We start from the raw sequence: 25,447 nt of genomic DNA on the forward strand, positions 1-25,447 counted from the left end.
TCAATATATAAAATATTTCAGTGTATAATTTGTAAAATACTAATAGGATTTTAAAACGTTAACATGATTTCGTTATTACCATTGTTTCAGAAAAAAACTGGTGCTTGTTTTACAGTTACAGCAGGGCTCTACTCCAGACTCTTTTTCTCAGGTGCTCCAAGGCTACAGGAGGCTCAGGCAAGTGAGAAGAACAAAGGTCTCAGTGCACTGTGGCTCCAAATTCCTGGCATTCGCGCCTAGCTAATCTGCTAAGCAATTAGGACAGACAGAAGGCCTTTATTCACCCCCTTTGGTCCTGTATCAGAGCAAAACTCTGACACTGACTGTATTAGCAAAATCAAAATGTATCATCAAAGGAATTAACCTTTACCAGTTAAGGTTATCTGGTAGAAGTAAAAATGGATTAATGGAGTCCCTACTGTGTCTAGCATTCATTCATAAAGTGCTACCAGCCTCTTTCAGGGCTCCTGAAGGCTCAAATTCAAACATGAGGAAACTAGCTTCCAAATTAAGCATTTTGTTGCTAATAGGTTCCTTTGGTCATAAATGCAGATGAAATTCCTTTGGCCACTACCAGCTGCCATCCCCACCTCTCGAAGCCAACCTCAGAGGGGAGCAGCGGGCTGGCTACACACCAGTCTTACTGCTTTCCAGGCAGCTACAAGGTAAGCTTACTTTTAAAGCTTCTGTCTACTTGAGTAAACTCTGCTCGTCCACTGACGCCACAGACTCTGCCCTCAGCTTTTGTAGCTAGGCTTCCTCCCCAGGGAGCTCTCTAGTCTCAGGTGGTTTAAATAATGTAATTAGTTCTCCAAGGACATCCTGGAGTAGCAACCTTACTCCTGCGGAACAAGTCAGATATGCAAATTCTCAATGCACATCAATCAGTGGGAACTGTCTGGGATATACCAAGTCTGGGAGCCCCAAGGGAAGCTGATGTGTGTGCTCTGTGAGATCCACACCCACTGGCTGATGAGACACTAGCTCCAAGCCGGACCTCTCTCCTCTCAGCTAGACATATCTAGCAGGATGGCCAAAAATATTTGCATGTATTTTTCAAGATGGGACGATACAGATGATGCAATTAATATGAAGAATAAAAATACAGTCTGCTTGTAATATCTTATGTTTCCATTCTTAAGTATAATTTTAAGATTTTTCAAAAATAAATTTAGTATATGTGGGTATGCGTGTCTGTGTATAGATATATGTACATCTGTGCAGAGTCTCTCAGAAGCCAGGAGAGGGCGTGGATTATCTGGTGCCATAGTTAAAAGTAGTTACAGACAGAGGTGTTGGGAACCACACTCATGTCCTCTGTAAGGGCAGCAAGCGCTCTTAACCACTGAACTGTCCTAGCAATCCTTAAATATATATACTGCTTCTAACTTGCAGACGATTTCAAAGCCATTATCTTGGATGATCACAATCTTGACAGAAAAATCTCTGGGAATATTGGTAAAGTAAAAAATGGGTCTAAAAGAACATTGACAATGTAACTTTGAAAGCTCCAGTAAGGGCTGGAGAAATCACTCACGAGTTTAGAAGACATGCCATTCTTGCAGACAACCAGAGTTTGGTTCCCAGCACCCACACCAGGTAGCTCGCAACCACTTACAACTCCAGCTCCAGGAGATCTGACAAACTCTTTTTGGCCTCCATAACCCCCCACTCCCACACCCCCCCCCCACACACACACATGCACCCACACAGAGCGCTCTTTTAAAACTAGAAAAGCCTGCTAACTGAGAAGCTTGCAGACACTACACTGCATCGTTCTACCCACACAGGAGCAAAGCCCCTCCCTCCCTCTGTGTTCCTCTCATCCCTATGACCCTTCAAGAGGCATCATAGAAAAGCTTGTGTGTCATCTAAATGGAATATAACCATTCGGGCCACACCCTAAGGAGGGTTCAGACTGAACAGTACAGCCACTATAATGTGTTACTTAACGAAACAAAACATAAAAAAAGGTAAATGATGTCATATAGTTAAAATACCACCCTCAGTGTAACCCACTGGTGTATGTACAGTTACATGCTCAGGACAGACTACCAAGTGGTAGAACCCTTCCCTCACTGCCTTCCGTTCTACCCACCCCCACCCCCGCCACCTGCCCTTGTGCAGAGTAGGCGTGCACTCTCACACTAAGCTGCATCCCAAGCCACGTAACTGAATCAACCTAAGTATCTGTCAACTGATAATGACTAAAGAAACGCAGCACAACAAAATATCATTTAAGCATTAAAAACCTTATAAAAATTCTGACATATGCCAACAGGAATAAAAATGTCAGAGTTAAGGATGGTCACAGACACGGTGCTGGGATGCCAACTCGGGTCCTTTGTTGGAGTGTTTCAAGTCCCCTGAACTGTTGAGCCATCTCTCCAACCCTTAACTATAGTGTTTTTAACTCGCAAGAGATTTCAAATTCAGTATGAGAAAAATAGAAAATATAAAGTAGAAAATGTCTCTGAAAGGTATTTAAGACAGTAAATAAGATAGAAAAGTGTCTGCGTAGATATGTTTCAGATTAGACGATTTTGGAAAAATATTTTGGATCGACATTTTTAATGTCATATTATAAATAAAGTCAGAAATGTGATTCAGGGTCAGAGTATCGTTTTTTTGGAGCAGGGTCTTACTCATCCTTGGCCAGCCTAAAACTAATTACAGGCAAGGATGAAGTTAAACTTCGAATCCTCTTGTCCCCACCTCATGAATACAGGCCTGCTCCACCAGACCTGGCTGGGGTGGTGGTGAGTGCTTCTTGCATGTTAGTCAAATATTCTACCATCCTGGCCGGCCGGGCATGGCAGTGCACGAGAGGGGAGGGGAGGGGAGGGGAGGGGAGGGGGGAGGGGAGGGGAGGGGAGGGGAGGGGAGGGGGGGAGGGGAGGGGAGGGGAGGAGGGGAGGAGGGGAGGAGGGGAGGGGAGGGGAGGGGAGGGGAGGAGGAGAGGAGGAGGGGAGGGGAGGAGGAGAGGAGGAGGAGAGGAGGAAGGGAGGGGAGGAGGAGAGGAGGAGGAGAGGGGAGGAGGAGAGGAGGAGGGGAGGAGGAGGGGAGGGGAGGAGGGGAGGGGAGGGGAGGGGAGGGGAGGAGGAGAGGAGGAGGGGAGGACAGGAGGGGAGGGGAGGAGGAGAGGAGGAGAGGAGGAGAGGAGGAGAGAGGAGAGAGGAGAGAGGAGAGGAGAGAGGAGAGAGGAGAGGAGAGAGGAGAGAGGAGAGAGGAGAGAGGAGAGAGGAGAGAGGAGAGAGGAGAGAGGAGAGAGGTTGGTCCCTGCACTGTGAACTTGGCCTCTGCCTTCTCACCTGTACAGGACGGTAACCCTTCAGTTTCCAATGTGGAAGGGGGGGGGGCTCACTAACCCTTTTTCCAAAAGTCAAGAAAAACGTATACATTGGGGCTTGAACTGTAACATTTGCTCTATACCTCAACAAATACGAACAGAGTCAAAACTATGAAAGAAAAGATTTCATTTCTTCTCCAACTTAAGATGTGTTTCCATGGGGTAATCACTATGCTCTTCACAGGCTTCTCAAGGACTCTAACTTTGTAAGGTCTCACAGTGCGATCGTGAGGCCATCCTCCTGACCCAGCTTCCAAGTGCCGAGATCACAAACATCAACCACCACAAACCAGACTCTTTTTTTTTTCAAGGAAATTTTATAAATAGAAAATCTATTTCAGTTTTTTTTTTTTATTTGCTCATAGTCTACAAATATATAACTCGGAACATAATCATGCTGTTAACTTCTTATCTCTCAAACAACCTCTCACCAGCTCCAAAAACAACAGAAAGCAAGTCTAACTGGAAAAGATTTATTTTGCTGACAGTTTATTATACTTGGTCTAGCTTTCCTTCCATCCAACTCAGACACCTCCCACTGCTGACCCACATTAAATAGCCATTTCAACTGCCAAATAGCTTAAGATCTATATATAGTGAGCTCAACAAACTTGTCTCATCTATTGTATCATAAAAATTCCAGAAGTCAATTAAAGTACCGATTTTTTAAGTACAGGAAAACTGATTTCACATTTCATCTCAAGTATACACAAGTCAGCAATTAAGATGACCCCTTTGCATTCGAGGCTAAGAACAAGAATTGAATTTTTATTATGCCTAATTAATCTACTGCTTATACTGTCCTGACTTGCACCTCCTCTCCCCACTTTATTCCGTTCCAAGTTTTAGTGTCTGAGTTTTATTGTGTATGCCTTCTTATAACTTCCTGTCTTTACTCGGGAGTAATCAAATCTGGGAAGTAATTCTGGAAGCAGATTAAACAGCTCATATTTTTTAAGACCAAACTGGAGCAAAACTCTACATCCTGTAACAGAGGCTGAATTTTTTTTTTTTTTTTGCCTCCTATGGAGTAATCTGTCCTATAATAAACAAGCTCTTTAAACTATGCATATACGTTATCTCCTTGAACTTTACCACATTTCTATAAGAAGCCGAGAGCTGACATCTAACTGTGAAGATCCTGTCCTTTTCAGAGTCCTCAAGCAAGTTTCTTAGATTATAATATTATTTGATATAGAACTAAAACACGCAGCCTGCAAGATCTAAATAATTCAAGAGAGCAAAGCAAACAGATCCGGAGACGCCACCTGGAAAGCACGTGGAAGTGTGTTTCAACAGAGTTTGATAGCCCTGCACTTCTCACATGTGGTCAACCAAATCTCTAGGTTCTAGCTCCCTTAGAAAGGACCTTAACTTTGCAAACTGCATCTCCATTAGTAAATGAGTAAACAGAGGAGATCACTGGTATACAAGAAAAAAAAAAGAAATGAAAAAGAAGAAAATCTCAAATCAGAATATTTCCATTTTGTAACCACTTGGGAGAGAGAAGCAGGCAGATCTTCAAGTTCAAGGCCAGCCTGGTCTTACAGAGTGAGTTTCAGGAAGCCAGAACTACAAATCCCATTTATAAAACCATAAATAGGATGGATGATGGATGGATGGGTGGGTGGGTGGGTGGGTGGGTGGGTGAATGGATGGATGGATGGATGATGGATGAATGGATGGAAGATGGATGATGGATGGGTAGACAGATGGATGAATGATGGATGGATAATTGATGGAATGATGGATAGGTGGATGGATGGATGGGTGGATGATGGATGGAAGATGGATGATGGATGGATGATGGATGGGTAGACGGATGGATGATGGATGGATAATTAATGGAATGATGGATGGGTGGATGGATGGATGGGTGGATGGTTGGATGAGGGGATGAAACAAAAATGGACTAAAAACTAAGAGCTCCAGAATCATAGTCTAGGAACCATGTAGATCCCAAAGGCTCATCAGAGTCTGCAACATGAAAACAGTTTCCACAACACCACTGTGGCCCTCTGGCCCTCTCTCTTACTCTCAGGAATGGGTAACAAGTTGCAAGGCCCCATGACCCATGATTTCACAACAAGCAGAGTAGGCAATGATGTAGGTAATAATGAGAATCCAGCTGTGCTCTGCAGCTGGGGAAGTAAGACACAGAAAGGCAGCCCATCAGTCTTCTAAGCTTCTGCCTGATGAAAGTCTTTACAACGATGGTTATTTGCGTGCATACACAAGACAGTTTATTCCTGTTATTACTAAACAACAGAAATTTCTAAAGTTTGTCCATCTTAGTTTTCTAATAAGACAAACATTTGGAGATTTAGTAATATTTAAACACAAACCAACAACCCAAAAAAAAATAAAAAAAAAAAATCATGAGAGTGCTCCACTCCGTAATTTTTAAGAACATGAAGGGATCCTACAAGTAAAGTTTGATGAGACGTGTACATTCAAGTCACCAGTCACAGCACCGAAAGAAATAAACCAGACTGTCACTCCTCCCATAATAAGCAGAGAGTCACCTAAGAATAAGCATTCTCCCTACAACCTGAGCCTAAATCTAACCTACAATTTACAGGAAATAATGAATCCCAACAGCTGCATTAAACTTTAAGATAAACACCACAGTACAAATGGCCATCTCTTCTCAACAAATAAGTTGCAAAGACGGACTGGCAGACAGACCTGCAGTATGTAAGACCTTATTTGGTTAATATATAAAAATCACAAGACACCACTGGAATTTTGAACTCTTAAGAGATTATTTATATAGAATAGTGGTATAGTGGTTATATTAAAAAAAATAAGCTATATCTTTCATAAATTCATTCTATTTATGAGTAAAATGTTAGGAAATCTAGAACCATATCAAAATAATGTGATAGGAGAATGGCTGAAATAAGATTCGGTATAAATTAAGTATTGAAGATATGTACACAATGGCACATCTGTACATAGGTTTCTTTATACTATCTTGTTTTCTTTGCTTGCTTTTCTTATTAAAAGTGTAGAAGGTTTTTAATGTTTCCAACCACAAGGAAATTTATTTCCCTAGGTAAGTGAAAGGGTTCAGCTTCAAGCCTGGGTCATTAAACCCGGGGCATTAAACCCGGGGCATAAAGCTTTGGAGGTTCCAGGAGGAACTGGCTCTGTGCCTGCAGGGCACCGGGTGCTCTACAGTACCCTTCTACACTCTCACTATCAATACCTGACGAAGTTAGATTAGAGACCAGGGTGGAGGTTGGAGAGCCAGGGCAAGGGTTATGGGGACAAACTACTCCCACTACAGGCACACAAGCAAGCTCACACAGGCTCCCGTGTGCTGCTGCCTGGACCACAACTCGAGAGAGGACTGAGAACAGACAAGCCCAGGAATGAAGACCGTGTGCACTTTAATATGATCTCTCCCATCTTGACTTATGTACTTCAGACATTTCAAAGACCCTGACTGGCTTTACTGAAATGATTTCAGTTTTTGGACTAGCCCTAAATGCTGATGGCCTGAAGTATGGACAAAATTCCCCATCCTAGAGCATGAAGTAATACCAGGGAGGACCAATAAACCTTAAATTTAGGGTTCTGGGTACATTGATTTTAATGCAACTTAAAAGAGCAAAAGGTGATTTGCATCTTGCAGGTGCACGCGTGTACACACACACACACACACACACACACACACACACAGCTCAGAAGTTCCTCTGCAATGCAAAGCAGAGATATCCTTAATCCCTCCTCATGCAAATTCCCCACACTCTCATCAGACAGTAACTTAGGAGCACAATAATCATTTTAGCAGGTATTGTCACCGATCCTTAGTTAAGAGACTCTCAAGTATTCCTTTTTAAACGGTCTAGCCGGGCAGTGGTGGTGCATGCCTTTAATCCCAACACTTGGGAGGCAGAGGAAGGCAGATTTCTGAGTTCGAGGCCAGCCTGGTCTACAGAGTGAGTTCCAGGACAGCCAGGCTACACAGGGAAACCCTGTCTCGAAAAAAAACCAAATAAATGAATGAATGAATGAATGAATGGTCTAAAGATACATGGGGGGATAAAGAAAGAATCAGCCAGAGAATGAGAAGGAGCCAGAAGATTAGAACAGATTGCTAAAGCTAGTTTAAGGTCAAGCAGAGCAATTCAGTAGAGGGAAGGAGACAGAAGCCACACTGAATCAGACAGCTTGGAGAGGAGATTAAGCCAGAACAGCTGATCTGAACCAGCAGGCCAGAGCGCAGAAAGAACTAGAAGGAGTGAGCTTATTCAGCAGCAAGTCTCAGAGGCTGAAAACATTTTATCTAGCCCTAGATTGTATGGAGGCTAGGTTAGCAGACTGAGGCAGTAAGCCTCTCAGGTGACAATTAACAAAAGAATAAAAAGATTCTATGACAATCTTACATGAATGACAAACGTGCTGTAGATACTCTCCAGGAAATGAGTTTCTGGAAACCAACAAAAACTAAACGATAATGACCTTGCCTACCCATAGTTAGCCAGCCTACAAAGTAAGTGTTTTGTGACCACTCTTTTAAACCGTAATCCAACAAATGAAGATATGGGGGATGTAGTGAGAGGAAGTAGTTGTCTGGCAGGGGATGCACAGGAGCTAGAGAGATGGCTCAGTCAGTGGTTAAGAGCACTGGCTGTTCTTCTAGAGAACCAGGGTTTCATTCCCAGCACCCATATGGAGGCTCACAACCGTATGTACCTCAGTAACAAGGGATTCTGGCATCTGAGAACAGTGCACACCTGTTGTGTAGACATACATGTTGGCTAAACATCTAAAATTAACAAGCTTTAAAAAATGCACTCAGATGATAATTTTCTCAATTACTCTGGCCAGTGTTATATGAGTCATTTTAATCCTGTTTCTGTCTACACAGCTGGAGGGGGGAAACTGGAAAAGGGATCTTCCTGGCCTGGCCTGCCTGCTCCTTGTCCCCATCGCTGTCGGCTGGATTTCTCTTCTTTAGCATGCAGTATGCCATCAGGTAGCGCCAGAGATCAGCCTTCCAGTGTCCTTGTCCCTCAAGCACCCCAGCAGCAGGCATTCAAGGATCTGAGTACCGGCACCTGGTTGACAAGCCAGACAGTATGCTCTTCTCAGAGGCCTGCATTTCAGCCCACAGGCCTCTGGACAAGCTGTTTACACCACTTTATCTCTGTTCCCAGTAAAGGTGAAGAGCTTTTAACTGTGGTTTGCACTACTAAAAGCTGAAACTGTGTCCTCCAGCTACTCATTCACCTGCCTGTAACATACAGGTCATTTCTTCTGGTACACGGTTAACAATTCTCTAAATTAAATCCTCTCTTAGTAACAGGAGCCATCTCTCAAACCTGAAAACTAAAACTGAGACGATTCTCTGGCCCATTAGTAAAGATATATTAATATAAAGCTAAACAATCCGATCATTGTGATCTAGATTTGATCTGGGAGTGCTGAAAATAAGAGCTAAGATAAGCAGAATATTATGTATTCATACACTGGATTTTCATATAAGCATCTCAGGAATGAGAACTTCCAGATCCTGGGGTCTAGGGTTGTAGCTTTGCTGAAGAGCACAAGCTGCACCTTTGTAAGGCCTCCAGTACGAAAAGAAAAAAAAAGGGGGGGGGGGAAAGAAAAATATCAACTGAGACCTCAAGTGAGTAAAATAATAACATTAAAAATCTGAAAGCATGAATAATACAAGGGTGTCACATTTGCTCGGGTTTACTGTAAAAGGGGACAGTCATCCTGAGATGAAGCTGGACTCTAGGAAAACCTAACAGAGAGGACAGGCCTTAGTTGTCAACGAATTTCTCAAATCAGAAATTTTGAATAGTTTTTTTCTGGGTCTTGCTGTAGTGTAAGTGATTTTTGTTTGTTTTGTTTTTGTTTTTGTTTTTCAAGACAGGCTCTCTCTGCGTGGCCCTAGCTATCTAGGAACTCACTCTGCAGACCAGGCTGGCCTCAAACTTCAACGATCCAACTGCTTCTGCCTCCCAAGTGCGGGGATTAAAAACAGGCACCACTATTGCCCAGCGTACAAATTACTTTTTATTTTAATTGTCTTTAAAGCAACCCAAGATTCTCAATAATCTTATAAAAAGAGACTTCTAATCTTCCGTATGTACTTCATCCAATTGAGCACATGAGCAGGGTTAAAGACACAAGACTCAGAACACGGCAATAAACTATATTCAACTGCAGTGTGCTGCTGGTTCCACAGTGTCCCCCAGGCAGTCTGATGACAACCTCTAGGACAATCTCCTCACATCTCTCCTTCCTCCGCTCTGCTCTGGTCACCAAAGAACAGCAGCTGAGCTGGAACAACACGGCCTGGCAGCCCTGAAATCCTAACAAGGGTTTTAAGGTTCTCACCCATTCTTCTTTCCTAATACAACCTCTGTCTCACCCAAGCTTGTTCCTCCGGCCACTCTACACGTCAGGACTAAGCCTCGCTTCTTCACTGAACTGTCGGTTCTTCAAGAAATGCCTGGGTTTCCGCTTCCCTCTGCCGTGGTGCACCATCTGCCTAACTCGGTTTCTCACCACATCTTCTCTAGAGACTCTCTGAGTCCAGCGATTCTTGGCTAAGAAACAAAAGCAAACTTGTCTCATTCCCCACTGGATCCAGATGAAAAATGGTAACAGACTTGGGTATAACTCCAAGAGAAGACACTGGAAGCTGCATTGTCAAAGCTAGGTCTGTAAGGAAGGATTCACACACAACAGCGTGTCTGACAGCTTATAGCCAACCAATCCTACCAAAAGAAGGGGACATTTTCAATCTCTGGAGACTCAGTCATGGGGTCTGACTGGCTATTGTCTGCCACACCTGAGCTCATTGGTTTGTTCTGTGCTAAAATATAAAACCTTAAGAAAAAAAGAAAAAAGAAAGAAAAATATCTCAAATTACATGTTCCCACCACAAAACTTACTGGAATAGCCAATCCTGAAGGATCTCCTGGGCTACATTTCTGTATTAGCAACACAGCCTTACAGCTTATATTGGATTAGATATATCCTTTGTCTTTTTGTTTAGTTTAGTTGAGACAGGGTGTTAAGTGGAACCCCAGCTGCCCAAGAACTCACTGTGTAGATCATGATGCCTTGATCCTAGAGGTGTGCCTGCCTCTGTCTTCTGAGTGTTGGGATTAAAGATATGGAACACCACACCTGGCCTGTACACATCTAGTGTTCTAGAATCATCTCAGGCACACATAAGATGCATATGTATACATGCTGGCAAAATGCTCATACAGATAAAAAGTAAAAATTCACGGTATAATGTCAAACTTAAAGGAAGCTTATTAAATATATACATAAAACTTAATATATATAAAAGAAAATCTATACCAGTAAATTTTAATCTATTTTTTTTATTTAATATTTTTTAAATTTTGTTTGAGTGTGTGTGGTCATAGGACAACTTTTGGGAATCGTTTCTCTCTGATTACTTGTGTCATAATAAATGGTCTGGGGGAGATGGATCCATGGATAAAAGCACCCAATTAAAAACTGGGTTTGCTAATGCACATCTGTGACCCTAGCCCTAGGCTCGGGAGGAAGCAGATAGCCAGAGCTTGACAGCCAGATTGGTCTACTCCTCTCCTCCCCTCCAAAAAAGGCAAGTTCCTCATTTGCTGAGAGATTATTTCAAGAGATAAGTAAAAGGTGGGAGATGGGAACAGTTCAGGAAATAAGGGAGTGCTTCATATGCAAACATAATGTGGTGGTTTGAAGATGCTTGGCCCACAGGGAGTGGCACTATTTGGAGCTGTGGCCTTGTTGGAAGAAGTGTGTCATTGTGGGGGAGGGCTCTGAGGTCCTCTAGTGCTCAGGCTCTGCTCAGTGATGGAAGAGAATCTCCTCCTGGCTGCCTTTGAACCAAGATGTATTAAGTTTTGGATCCTCCAACACCAAGTCTACCTATCTGGATGCTGTCATGCTTTCCACCATGATGATAATGGACTGAACCTCTGAAACTGTAAGCCAGCCACAATGATATGTTTGCCTTTATATGTATTGCCTTGGTCATAGTGTCCCTTTACCACAATAAAGCCCAAAGATTGAGTTTAGATCACTAGCACCCACACAGCAAACAACATGGCCACATGCACCTCAGTGTTGGGGCAGAAGGAACAGGTAGATCCTGGGGATCTGCTGGCCAGCAGCCTAGTCAAAATCCAGGGAGCTCCAGGTTCAGTGCCACTGTGTCTTCCGGAATGGGGCAGGGCAGTATAGAGCAGGATATCTGACATCTTCCCTGCCTCAGCGCATGAATGTGCAGGCATTCGCACGTGTGTATGTGTGTGTGTGTTCGCGTGTGTGCACAATCACTCATACATCATGCGCTTGCACACATGAGACAAAACAAGTGTCATTCCTAAAACCATGATTGGAAAAAGCACCAAGGTCCTCAAAAATCGCCAATAGGAAACGAAGGAGAGGAAGGAGCATGTGGAGAAGCTGCAAAAGGAGTGAGAAAGGTTCCAAGGTGACGCCTGTCCTCTAAGGAGTCGGATTCCAAGAAGGATGAGAAGCAGCTAAGAAGGCAATGGACACCTGCCTTTCACAGTCCAAACTCAAGAAACAACCACCAGCTATACACATCGGAGTGACCTACACCCAGATCATAGTCTGGCAATTAAAAAAAAAAACCAGTATTGCTGGGCAGTGGTGGAGCACTCAGGAGGCAGAGGCAGGCAGATTTCTGAGTTCGAGGCCAGCCTGGTCTACAGAATGAGTTCCAGGACAGACAGGGCTACACAGAGAACCCCTGTCTTGAAATAAGTAAGTAAGTAAGTAAGTAAATAAATAAATAAATAAATAATAAAAGTTAAAAAAAACAGTATTGCATTATTTTATGTATTCACTTATCTGTAGGGCAGGAGGAGAGTAGAGAGTGTCTACCATGATGCATACATGGAAGTCAAAAGCCAAGTTGGAAGAATCCCTTCTTTCCTTCCTCACGTGGCCCTAGGGAGCACACTCAGGTTTTCGGACTTGGCCGTAGGCTCTTTACCCACTGAGCCCTCTCACTGGCCCAGATTGCTATCAGCAGAGTTCCTTTACCTCACCTCCCTCTTTTCGGTCCACCTCCAAAGTCATTCAAACTGTATTTGTTACAGTTACATTTGTGTTGGATTCTATCCCTGAGTTATTTTCTCTCTTTTCTTTTGTTTGAGATGGAGTTTCTTCTGAGATGGAATTTCTCTGTGTAGTCCTGGCTGTCCTAGAACTCTGTAGACCAGGCTGGCCTTGAACTCAGAGATCTATCTACCCGCCTCTGCCTCCCGAATGCTGGGATTGAAAGCGCTCACTACCACCATCCAGCCGCAGGTTACTTTCTAACTCAGGAATCTGAAATTCTTTCTTTTACTACACACCTATTGCTTGACACTAATGTATCCAGCTCCTTACACTTCAGGACATTTTATTTGCTCCCGAACAAAGAGTCCTCTTAGCAAGGATTTCACTTTAGGCAGGTAACCTTTTCCTTTCCAGAAACTAATGAGAGTTATTGTAGAAACAGGTAGGGACAGAGGAAGGCAGCGCCTGCCACAATACTCACAGAGCAACAGACTCAGTTGGATTCCTTGGCTTGCCACGGGTCCATCCCAGGCTGGGCTGGTCATTCCTCAGTAACTGTTCTTTCTCTCTCTGCACATCTGCACTTCTGATAGGACAGACCCAAGGTGTCCAACAATGACAACAGACGTGTGAGCCCTGCACATGTTCTGTCAGGACAGCCTTTGGGCAAGACACAGCTTTTTCGTTTTGTTTTGTTTTTTGGGGTTTTTTTTTGAGACAGGGTTTCTCTGTGTAGACCTGGCTGTCCTGGACTCACTCTGTAGACCAGGCTGGCCTCGAACTCAGAAATCCACCTGCCTCTGCCTCCCAAGTGCTGGGATCACAGGCGTACGCTACCACCGCCCGGCTAGGACACAGCTTTTTCGAGGCTCAAATTCTCTGTCTTGTACAAGGAGGGGGGGAACCCACTTATGAATAAATATGAAGACATAATTCGGGGAATGCCCTGCTCTGAATGGCATAGGCAGTAACTGACATATGCAAAAGTAATGTTCTCCCCGTTCCTGCCTCCGCTCCAGCCTCACCGTTGGTCAGAGTCTGACTGGATGTTGTAGAATGTCAGGAAGTTTGACTTAAATCCTAAAGGCAACGTCTGTGCCTGTTTTGGTGAGTACAACCTCACTCCATCATCTGTTAAAACAACTGAGCCACCCCAGCTTGCTTTCTTTCTGCTCAGGGATCAAACCCAGGAACTCTCTCTCTCTCTCTCTCTCTCTCTCTCTCTCTCTCTCTCTCTCTCTCTCTCTCACACACACACACACACACACACACACACACGAGTGGTCTGAGCTAGGGTCCTCTGGAAAAGAGGTTCTTACCCACAGGGCCATCCGCCCAGCCCCAAACTGTATACTTTAAAGGGATAAATTGCATGTGTCTTTTTCTCATATCCCCAAACATCAGCTTCTGAATAATTCTGTTCTTCACAACAAAGATTTGCAATCTTTTCTAATACTAAAAATATTCTGCAACTCCAAAAATAATTTTAAAAAAGTTAAGTTAATCCACACATCCTACAGCATTTCTCAGAGAAATGCCAGTTTGTTTACATGCCCTTAGATAAGTTTAGTCTTGAATTAGATTATAAGACATTAGACATTGGTTTTCACTCTATTTCCAGCTTGATTCTCTTTTCGGATTGATTACAGATCTGTAAACAAACTGATTTGCAGCATAAACTTTCATATCCAACCATTCCAGCAGAACCCTAACTAAACAATGGCTTTCAAAACCCAATACTCCTATTTCTTAATATGCAACATAAAACAATGCTGCCCAAAACATGTCTCAAGTATTTGTTTCATATAAACATATGAACATTTGAATATATGAACATATGGGCTTGTAGTGCTTGCCAATGATCCCTGCCCTTTTGGAGGCAGAGGCAGGAGGATATCTGTGAGTTTAAATCCAACATGGTCTACATAGAGACCCTGTTGCCCCAGGGGAAGGGAGGGAGAGAAGGAAGGGAGGGAGGGAAGTAGGGAGGGAGGGAAGAATCAAGGAGTAGATAGGGAGGGAGGGAGTGAAGTAAGGAAGGAAGGAGGGGGGAGAGGGGGAGAGAGGGAGGGAGGAAAGGAGGGTGAGAAGGAAAGGGGAGGAGAGGAGGGGGAGGAGAGGAGGGTGGGAAGGAAGGAAGGGAGGGAGGGGAGAGGGAGAGAAGAGAGGGGGAAGGAAAGAAGGAAGGAAGGAAGAAGGGAGGGAGGGGGAAGGAAGGGGAGGGAGGGGGAGGGAATGGGAAAAAAGGAGAATGGGAAGAGTGGGAAGGGGAAAAGAAGGGGGGAATTAGATGAATATTTCTGAAAACAACAAATCATGATCAACTAGCAGGAAATCACTAAGGTTTGAACTTGGAGCTATTTCTACCTTTGAGATGTACTATTTTGCCGCTTTTAGAGATCCAGTGTTCTTACAGACCGCATGTGTTGCAGTACCAGGCATATAGGTAGGCTAAAGGAACAGCTGGCCCAGGCCGATCCTCTATCAGCCAGTGTCCTGCTCTAGTACAGTAGACCAGAACCAACCGGAAGTTCCCTCTTCTCCAAGTCTGTAAAGAATCAGCTGCTAGTCCAGGAAGCCATCAGCCTAGCAGGTTACAGTAGGAAGCAAAGAGACACTCATCTAATCTAATACATCGACATTGAATACGAGCTTTGATAAGATGGCCAGGAAACCATCACAGAGTTCAAACTGTCGTGTTAGAGGTATCCATACATGAATCGTGTGCTTTCCCCTTTTCCTATGTAAAACACGAGTGACAGGTAAGTTGCAGTTACAGATACATACTACATGGGTTTCTCTGGGGTTTAGGCCGCTGACAAATGCAAGACAAGAAGCAAAGTAGAAACATTTCACATTAAATACATTACACTTCAAGTATTATATACTTGATTGAGTATTATATACATTTCCAAGGCCTCTAGTTATTTCTGTTAAACTATAAGTTTCAAGAGGAAAGAAAAAGTGATTACCATCCTTGTATCAAGTCCACTATACAACTAGCAGTTATCAATGGAATTCATATAACTATCATTTGAACATTTTTATAACCTTTTATTTTGGAAACAATGTCTCCCTGTAGAGGTCAGGCAGGTCCCAGACCCCCATCTCCCTACCTAAGCTTCCTAATACACCTGTCTTACCCACATCAATTTGTTAGAATCACATAACAATTCTTCTAGATAAGTAGTGTTAGTTCCATTGGATAAACCTGTAAACTATAAAGGCTATTCAAGTCAGGTCTTCTCAAACTTACAGTACACACACAGACACACACACACATACAAATCCTTCAAGAACATGTCAAAACACAGTCTCAGGTGACTCCCTCTACCCAGGTGGGGTTGGGAAGTGCTGAGAATAACCGGTAGGTGTCACACAGGTGGTCTGTCCCAAGTCACGGAAGATAAAAAGTGCTTTCAGCTGACACGGTTCAGCTTTCAAGCAATGTAAAGCTCTGTTGTTTTCTCCCTAAGCATCAATACTCTCAAGGTGTGCAGGCCTTCATGAAAAACCCAAAATAAATGTAAAACCTGATATTCCATTAAATACCTCTAACGCCAAATTCCACCGACAGAAATCATCGGTGGCAGGTGCCCACGTTTTAAAAATGCAAAAATGAAGGAAGGAACACACCAGAAGTTCTTTATTGTGAAAGGCTTGGGAAAGACTGGTATTAAATTACTTAAAATTGCTACCTCGTCAGTTTGAACACTATAGTCCTTTACTGAGTGGAAGACAAGCTGACTACAGGTTCCAGAACATAAAGAAAACTCCAGACAAAAATATGAGCCTGTTTATAGAGCACAGACTGCACACAATGAAGAGACACAACTCCTCATTCATTTCTCGTTCGCCGGGAGTCACGTTGAGGGCCTCATGCATGTTAACAAGTGCTCTAGCGATGAACAATAGGTCCCCAGCCCCGTACTATACACTGTTAAAGGGATGAATTTTACGCTATGTGGATCTCTCTGCTTTTAAAGGAGGAAAAATGGACCCAAGAAAATTGCAAGCCCCAACATTTACCAACAACTTTAAACTTCCAAAATATTTTGTATCGTTATTTTTTGTTTTGTTTTGTTAGTTTATTCATTTTTATTTTCTGTGCATCAATGTTTTGCCCACATGTCTGTCTGTATAAGGGTGTTGGATCCTGCAGTTACAGTTGTGAGTTGACATGTAGGTGCTGAGAATTGAACTCAGGACCTCTGGGAGAGGTGGGGGGGGGGGGGGTCAGTGCATCTAACCACTGAGCCATCTCTCCAGCCCGTATCAGTATTCTTATTAGAGCCTCCAGGTAGGTTAAGAAGTGACTTTTTGGTATTCCCATCGTGTTCCAGACTGTCTACCTTTCTGTGTGATGAATCAGCAGAGACACTACCAATGACTCAGATGGAGAAAATCCAACATGAATAGGGGACAGCACCTACACCGAAGCCACCTGGGACTCTGGGCTTGCTATGCACTGAGAGCAGTTCCTACTCCACTGGGTTTTATAAGGTTTTCTAAGTAGAACATGCCCCACGCAGGGGTCAGCAAACACGCTGGATAACTACTGTCTGTCTCAGTGGTACTCCTGAGAAAACACTCTCCACATAAAAGGATCCTTCGGCCTCATCTTTGAAGCCCAGAGTTCAAAGGCTGCAGTAGTAACACAATCTTGACAGGAAAAATAAAATTAACCATTTGAGTAGTATTAAAGTATACATTTTTTAACTGCTAACAAAAAACCAATTTCATATTTTTTTTTCACTTTGATAGCGCCCTGGTGTTAAACACCTTCTGACGCAAACCAGAGCCAGTCAGAAAGCGACCTCTGAGCTGCAGATTTGCCTTAATTTCTATTCAACTCCAGACTTCACAGGCTCTGTCTTTCAAATGCCTAACTATCAGTGACAACTTCAATAAAACATGAAAGGGAAAAAGATAAGGAAGTATGCTAAATAATGCCAGGTTAACTCCTTAAAAGTCCATTTTTCTTCCCCACACAGACATATATTAAACAACTGCCCTATCACTTACTAGGTGCGTTCCTTTAAAGATGTATTAATTTTATTTATATGAGTATATGAAGCTGTCTTCAGACACACCAGAAGAGGGCATCAGATCCCTTTACAGATGGTTGTGAGCCACCATGTGGTTGCTGGGAACTGAACTCAGGACCTCTGGAAGAGCAGCCAGTGCTCTTAACCGCTGAGCCATCTCTCCAGCCACCTGCGTGCATTCCTTTTTAATCTATATATCACAATCGTCACGCTTATATCTATATAATCTTGAGTCACTTAAAGTCTAAGCCTCTCCTTTCTAATCCAGCAATGAGGACAGGAACTAGCTATGTAACAGTGCCACTGGGAACTTTAAGCACCAGCCCTGCACTATGCAGGTAGAAGGTTTAAAGAGACGTTGGCTTTTAACATAAAGCCTTCAGTGCTATCCTTAGCTAGGAAGTGTTTTCTGAGTAACTATCTTCAGGCAGTACCTCTGTAAACAGAGCAGACAGACAACTGTCTCAGAAGCCCTCAATGCTGCTGCCTCTTCGAAATCGCTGTACCACTTAGGGGTGACGCCACACTCATCCTTCTTGCCACATCCATTTCCTTCCTATACTTGGGAGAACCAGTGGACAATGCCTGTGTTCTAGCCGCTTCTATTCCCCGGGACCTCGACCCGGTGGCTCTTATCCCTGACTTACACTGGAACCACATGAGGAGTTTATAAAAATATTAGGGCCTGGGCTCCATTCCCAAACCCATTAAATCACACAGGAGTGGGAGTGAAGGGGCAGGAAGGGCCAAGAACCAGCAAGGGGGAGCATTTATTTTTAAGTTCCACACATGATAGCAGCAGACTGCCAAAATTAAGAACCACAACTCTTTGACTCTTAAAAAATACCGCATGTGTGCACAAATGTTTTAATCCCACAGGAGAATTGGGGATGGATATGTACGCATGGATGGATATGTACGCATGGATGGATATGTACGCATGGATGGATATGTACATATGGATGGATATGTATGCATGGATGGATATGTACATATGGATGGATATGTACCTATGGATGGATATGTACGCATGGATGGATATGTACATATGGATGGATATGTACATATGGATGGATATGTACCTATGGATGGATATGTACATATGGATGGATATGTACCTATGGATGGATATGTACGCATGGATGGATATGTACATATGGATGGATATGTACATATGGATGGATATGTACATATGGATGGATATGTACGCACGGAAGTCAGCGTGACTGGACCCAGGAGCCTCATCCTCAAGTCGGTCCAGGCTCCTCTCCTCCCTCTAGGTGTTGAGCATGCCGACAGATACCGACAGCGTGCTGTGGGCCCACGCTTTTACACTGGTAAGTCTTACCCTTCTTCCCAGAGTCCAGCCTTGCTCTCTCCAAACCTATACCACTTTATTCTTGTTTTGCCCAGTTTCCTTACACCATCCAATGAATACAGGTGTGTAATGGTCATGTGTCTAGTTTGAAAAAACACAAACACCAGTAGCAGGTAGTATGCCGTGTCCTAATTATCCCACTTAGGGCTTGTGACACCACAACTGGGAAGGCAGAAAATGGTAAGAGTCAGAGGAAATTTTAAAAACCCTAATTAATGAAAACTATAGAGCATGCCTCATTAAAGGATATCTGGAAGTGTGGACTTTTTCGCTCCACTCCCACAGTATCTGCCCCCGAGTTCTATCCCTCATAGATAGAACTTGGCTTTTAACCCGTTTCCTCAAAGCAATATAGCTAACACAATAGAATAATAAAATGAGCCAGTGTAAGCCAGAAGGCACTAGGCACACGGATGTTTAATCAGCACACGTTGGGGGATGGGGAACATGCTGGTTTCACTTTTTAGTCCAGGCTGGCCCCAACCACAGAGAGATCTGCCTGTCTCTGCCCCTGTGGTGGGATTGAAGACATGCACAACTACCCACGGCCAACAATACAGACTTTTTGAAGGAACAATGTTTTTCAACCCCTGAAAAAGGCACAGTCCAGGGTAATGGGGACGATACTCTTGGTCAGGCATATTGTGTGAATGAACGGAAGCATCACTCCACAGTAGACAAAATATCTTTGTCTCACTACTTACTGACAGGCTGATGGCACCTAAGAAGTTTATAAAACACAGCTCACTAGAACAGGAGTGCTAAACTACGCAGCCCACACAAACCCTTCAGCAAGTGGATTTCACTGTTCAACAAGAAGAAATGGCATACAATTCTAAGTCAGCAACAACCTGAAAGATGGGGAAATGATTCAGCTTCAACGTTCTGCAATATATATCCCGCAACTAGTAAAACCATCTAAGAAATTAAAAAGAAGAAAAAAAAAACTAAAATACTAAAATTAAGGGAAGGAGACAGTGGAGAAGTTTGCCTGCTAATTTGATACTGTGGTAAAATATGGCTTTGTTTTGCTGGGTCCTCCAGTTTGAAATGGAGGCATGATTACCAGTAAAAGAAAGCAATCCTCAATTCCCTATTCAATAAAAAAAGGTTCAAATTCCACAGACAAAAAAAAAAGAAAAAAAAATGGTACCCGGGGTTGTTTGTTTTTAAGGAAGATTAAATTTAGGAGTTGCCAACACCCAAACGGAAAACATTCCAGAGAATTAGGCTCAATTACAGTGGGGAGTCATCCACAGCCTCAGCACCAGGCTCCCTCACTCAGAGGAGGAGCATTAACAAAAGATGCTTCTTATGCTCTCACAAGATACACCCGACTTATTTTTCCTGGGTTTTTTTTTTCCAAAGTAATTAAAAAAAATATACACGTTTAGCCCAAGCAGCCAGAACCCCCCCCCCCAAAATGAAGTTTAACATCAGCCAACATAGTTCCCAAAATAAGACCCCTGTCAGATGAACCCTGAGAGAGGGGTGCAAATGACAAGCTCTTTTATTTGGACCATAAGCTGATTTTAAAAATAAAGCTGAGGAATGCAGTCTTTCCAAAGCTTTGTCTTCAATTCCCCTTAATCTTCATATTTTTACATTAAAAAAAAAGGAGAAACCTGAAAATTTGATTACCATTCTGATGAATTCCTTTGAAAGCAACTTTAATGAGTAACAGATATCTCGAGTAAGCGGCAAGCCACCAGGACAGTTGTTCTGGCTGATAAAAATCTCTGAGACATTAAAAATAAAAGTACAAAAAAAAAAAAAATCCTACAGAGACATACTGATTCTCTAGGTATGAAAATCATTTTAATACTTTAAATTATGATTGTAACATACTCATTACTACCAACTACCTAACCCACAATTAAAGTTAGTAAATTGGTGGGAGGGAGGGCTGGGGTGGAGACAGAGTCCCCAGCACAGCACACAGCCCCAGACACAGCCCCGACACACAGCTCCCCACCTTCCTGCCTCGGCCTCAAGGGGCCGGAATTAGAGGTGTGAGCCTTGATGCCTGGCTTTTAGTTTTCTGTTTGGTTTTGTTAAAGCAGTGCTGGATAGCAAACACTGGGCCTTAATGCGGGCTAAGCAGATGCTCTGCCGCTAAGCCTCATTCACAGCCCAAAGTTAGTAAATATTTTAACAGTCCTTTAATGGATAACAAGGCCAAGAACTAAAAAGTTGTGGGGTGGAGAGTTGAAACTAAAAAGCTATCTAGTAAAAGATGTGGCTTCCTCGGGGTGAAACACAGGGTCGAACCACTTCTCCCAAACAGTTTTGGAATTGCTTCCTTTCAGGTAGATAGAGGTGCGATTATACACTTGGTTAAAAAAAAAAAATCTTTCAAACAGTTCTCTAATAGAACGATCCGGCTGGCAGATGAAATGTTTGGTGACATAACAAAAATACACCACCACCACCCCCCAACAAAAGAGCACACACCTCCCACAAATGTTTTCCAGATTGTTCAAGACCACACTTAGTTCCTGAACCTCCAGAACTTAGTTGCTACTTGGCATCTCTGCTGTTCAAAACACCACAGGGGCGGGGTGGGGGTAGGGGTGATGCGTGACGCTACAGTACAGACTTTTACTGGGGTTTACTGCGAGATAACGCTGTCTTGGATATTGCTAAGGTTACGCTTTCTTTACAGGTGCTTTTCCTTGTAAACATTGCTAGGGAAGTGGAGATAAAACAACCTGATAGCCAGAGATGGACACGTGGGAAGCCAGAAGACGTCATCACCTCCACGAATCGATTTCCCTAACTGATATATATTCATTCTCTCTCTCTCTCTCTCTCTCTCTCTCTCTCTCTCTCTCTCTCTCTCTCTCTCTCTCTCTCACACACACACACACACACACACACACACAGAGAGAGAGACAGAGACAAGAGTCTAAGCTGCCAAATCGTGGGGAACATCAACTGCCTATCATTCTAAAGCAATAACCCGGTTCCAGGGGTGTAAAAAGAGCACGTGTCCAACTAATCTGGGTCGGGGGAACTTCCCAGCAATCATTTGCTCCAAGTAAAACTCCATCCCCGCTGCTAAGAGTGCAAGCGCACTCCGGCCCCGGACCGAGGGAGCTCCCTGGTGGAAGACGAGGGAGGCAGCCCCAGCCCCGCACCGGACCGCCCCGCCCGGCTCACCTCCGCCGCGGGAATGTTGACCACGCCGGTGGAGCGGCGCTTCTCCCGCAGCTTCCTCTTCTCGATCTGCCCCTTGCCTTTCCTGGCGCTGGGCCCCGAGCTGCGGCCCTTCTCCGGGGCGCTATCCGGCTCCTCCTCGTCGCCCCGGGACGTGGGCGCTCCCGCGGCCGCAGCGGCGCTGGGGCACTCGTCCTCCGCCCGCCGGGAGCCGGGAGCCGCGCGGGGCAGCGCGGCCGAGCCGTGAGCGCAGTTCAGGGCGCCGGGCCCGGGGGCGGCAGGTGCGGCCGCGCCCGCGAGGCCGTGGTTGAGCTCCGAGGTCCCCGCGGCCGTGTTCGGGGCCAGTGATCCTGCGGGGGACTTGGCGGCTGGATCCCCGACGCTCGAACCCGGGCCCGCGGGGTTCTGCTTGGCGCGCATCTTCTCGCGCTTCGCCTTCCACTCCTCCAGGAAGTCCGTGGTGCTGCCGCTGCTCCGGTAGCCGCCGGTCGCCATGTTCCCAGAGGGGCCGGCGGGGGCGCCCCTTACGCCGCGACTCCCGACTCCCGCCGCCGCCTGCCCGGGGAGCGGGAACGCGATGGGGACGGCGCGGGGCGAGCGCGCTGCGGGACCGACGTTCTGCAGGGAAGCACACGGGGCGGGGGAGGGGGCGCGGTGTCAGGTCCCGGGGCGGCCGCGGGACAGCGATCGCCGCGCCCTCGGCGTGCCCCGCGAGTCCCAGACGCCGAGTTCGCAGGGCGCACCTCCGCAGTGGACCCCGAGAACTCCGATCCTGGGAGAGGAAGAGAGAGGCGGGCCCCACCCTCCGCGTCCCACCCAGGTCCGCGACCCCGCACCGGGACACCCGTGCCGCTGCCACCTGTGTGCACAGCTCCCCGCGACTCCCATTCCGCTCAGGCGGGCCTGAGCTCCGCGCCGTGGACGCCTCCGGCTGGAACCGGAGGGGACGGGTCCGGCGGAGAGGGGACCCGTGCGCGAGTCCGGTACGGGCGGCCCGGAGAGCTCCTTACCTCCGAGAAGTTTTAGGTGGGACAAGGAGCGGGGCGGGGATGAGGGTTGTCCAGGTGAGCCCGAGCGCCCGGGACGCGCACGACCAGCAGCCGCAAACTCGCCGGCCGGAGCTCGGGGGGCAGTCCCAGGCTGGAGGGAGGGAGCGAGCGAGGGGCGGAGGGGGGCGGGAGCCGAGAGGGGCCGAAGCGGGGCGGAAAGGGCCGAGTCCGTGCGGCCAGAGAGAGGGGGAGGAGGGAGTGCCGCCGAAGCCCCGCCCTCCGCGCTCAGGTGCGCCGCGCCCCGCCCCTCCCGCCGCCCTGCCTCCTCCCTCCCTCCCGGGGCGCGGCTGGGGCGCTAGCCGCAGGGACACCTCCTACCTAGGCTCGCAACTTCGCCGCGGGCGGGCTTCCAGCTTGTCAGATTCAAGGGCGGGATCGGCCGATCCACGCCCCTCTCCTCACTCCTCTTCCCCGCCTCTCCGGTCTCCCACTACTCTTCCTTTTAAGTACAAAACCGTATTATTCTAGGGAAAGTGGTGACTTGCCCGAGGAAAAGTGCTACCAGCTAGGAATGATTCAGGAGCTGGCTCGCCAGGCTGGGGAAATACCCACACGGTCCCTTCCCCTCGCCGCCCTCCCACTTTCCAGATGCAAGGGGGTGGCAGGTAGGAGACAAGAGAAACCCAGCTAGCCCCTTCAAGTGTCCTGGCTAAAAAAAAGGGGGAGGGGGGAGTTAGCTAAAAGGAGAGGCTAAAATGATCGATGGATTATGGAGAGTTTACTATTCTTTCAAGCTCTTGATGGCAATTCATCCCGGTCTCTACACCGTTTATAGACGGATTTAGCAGCAAACCTCCCCACCAACGTCTTAAAGCTGCCTAGTCTCTGTTTTTTCCGTCTTTTTAGTCTCTGTTTTTCCATCTTTACTCTGCCCAGGGATGAGTCCATCCTCACCTGCGATCAGGGCTGAGCGGACTTATTTCACATCCGAGCAATAACACAGTGCATCATTTTCAGGGGCTAGGAAACCATGCCTTCATTTCCCAAACAGTAAGAGTCCGGAGGCACACAGGCTGACCTAACAAATTATCATCATCATTTTGCTCGGGTGACACAATGTAGGTAAGGAGGCAGCAGGTAACATGCCACAGCAATGGGCACAGACTGTAATGACTCACGGTCTTGCATTTCTCAGAAGCAGGTCTGGTCTTTGGTCTGCCTTTTGGGCTGGACATATGGTTAACTTGGAAAAGGCTTAGAAAGCTGCTTGATAAAAGGCCTCTCCTCCCACTCCACCCGAGAAGAATTAAAAGACAGGCTGACTGCGAGCCTCGCTGGTTGGTACCAACTAAGGTGTGCTGTGTAGGTGTCTGGGCCTTGTTTTCCAAGGCAAGATGGAGCGTGGCTATAAATGTTCACATTTATAAGGTGTTACTTACCTGAGGATGCTCGCTTGGAAGGATTGTACACGGCGCTGGAAAGAGGACAGGTTCAGCATGGATACACATGTGTAAACTACCACACCGATCTTTAGTGTATGTTTAAATTCTTTGAATTTAGTAGCTTTCTTTACTATGAAATATAGTACCACATATTTTAAAGCTGTTTTAAGAGCTGACTCTAATTATGGTGTGCTGGATTGGAGATCTACTTCTGATAATAAGATTTCAAACAATCATAGGTTTCTGTCTGGGAAGTAAAAGAAAGGAGAAAAAGACAAGGTGAGGAATATATATTAGCTTGAAAACAATACACCTTGAATGAGCAAGGGTAATACTTACAAATACAAATTTATCTCTTAATTAATCGTCTCTGAGTCAGGAGTGATGGCTGGCTTGGCTTTGGGTAAGTTGCTTAACTTCTGTGCCTCTGTTTACCTGCATATAAAATGGGATAATGATACTTCCTCCATCGTAAGAGCATTGTGAAAGTGCCTCAGGTCCTTAGATAAAAGGTAATATGTGGGAACCAGAGCAGTTACTAGTCTATAAAGTGCCCAGGGAATGGTGGATGAAAGAGATCATTAAGGTACAAAGCACTCCATTTTGTTATTGTTATTGCTTATTATACCCTTTGTCTTGACTTTAGCATTCTCGGTATTCCCAGAGATGCATTGCACAACTGGGCTTCTTCCAACATTATAGCAAAGTATTTAGCTGAGTCAAGCCTCAACGGCAAGATGTTTGCATATCATCTTTGCGTACAGACTCCTGGTGAAATAACCCTCAAAGGCTGGGAGCTCAGGTTCTCAGCCTCCACACTATTGACATTTGGGGCTGGGTGGGTCTTTGTTCTGCAGTTTGCTTCAATTCATTGTCGTAGGCTTAGCATCAGCTTGGACTTTGGCCTTCCAGATGCCAGAAGCACCCACCACCCCCTCTGTAGTATTGACAAATGCTCCCAGCCAACAGTAAAACCCTCTGAGTTGGCTCTAAGATAACTCACTTTA

General features: G+C 45.4%; 1 protein-coding gene across 1 annotated transcript in view; it reads right to left on the reverse strand.

Moving 5' to 3' along the window:
• The window catches only part of Pawr (pro-apoptotic WT1 regulator), an 84,057-nt gene extending 61,474 nt beyond the window's left edge, over positions 1–22,583 (reverse strand). The window contains exon 1 of the mRNA XM_052165512.1: positions 22,013–22,583. Within this exon, the coding sequence (XP_052021472.1) occupies positions 22,013–22,504 (492 nt within the window). The 5' untranslated portion in view covers positions 22,505–22,583. The remainder of the gene's footprint in view (positions 1–22,012) is intronic.
• Between the last annotated feature and the right edge of the window lie 2,864 nt (positions 22,584–25,447).

Source organism: Apodemus sylvaticus, chromosome 20 (genome assembly GCF_947179515.1).
Source record: "Apodemus sylvaticus chromosome 20, mApoSyl1.1, whole genome shotgun sequence".
Lineage (NCBI taxonomy): Eukaryota > Metazoa > Chordata > Mammalia > Rodentia > Muridae > Apodemus > Apodemus sylvaticus.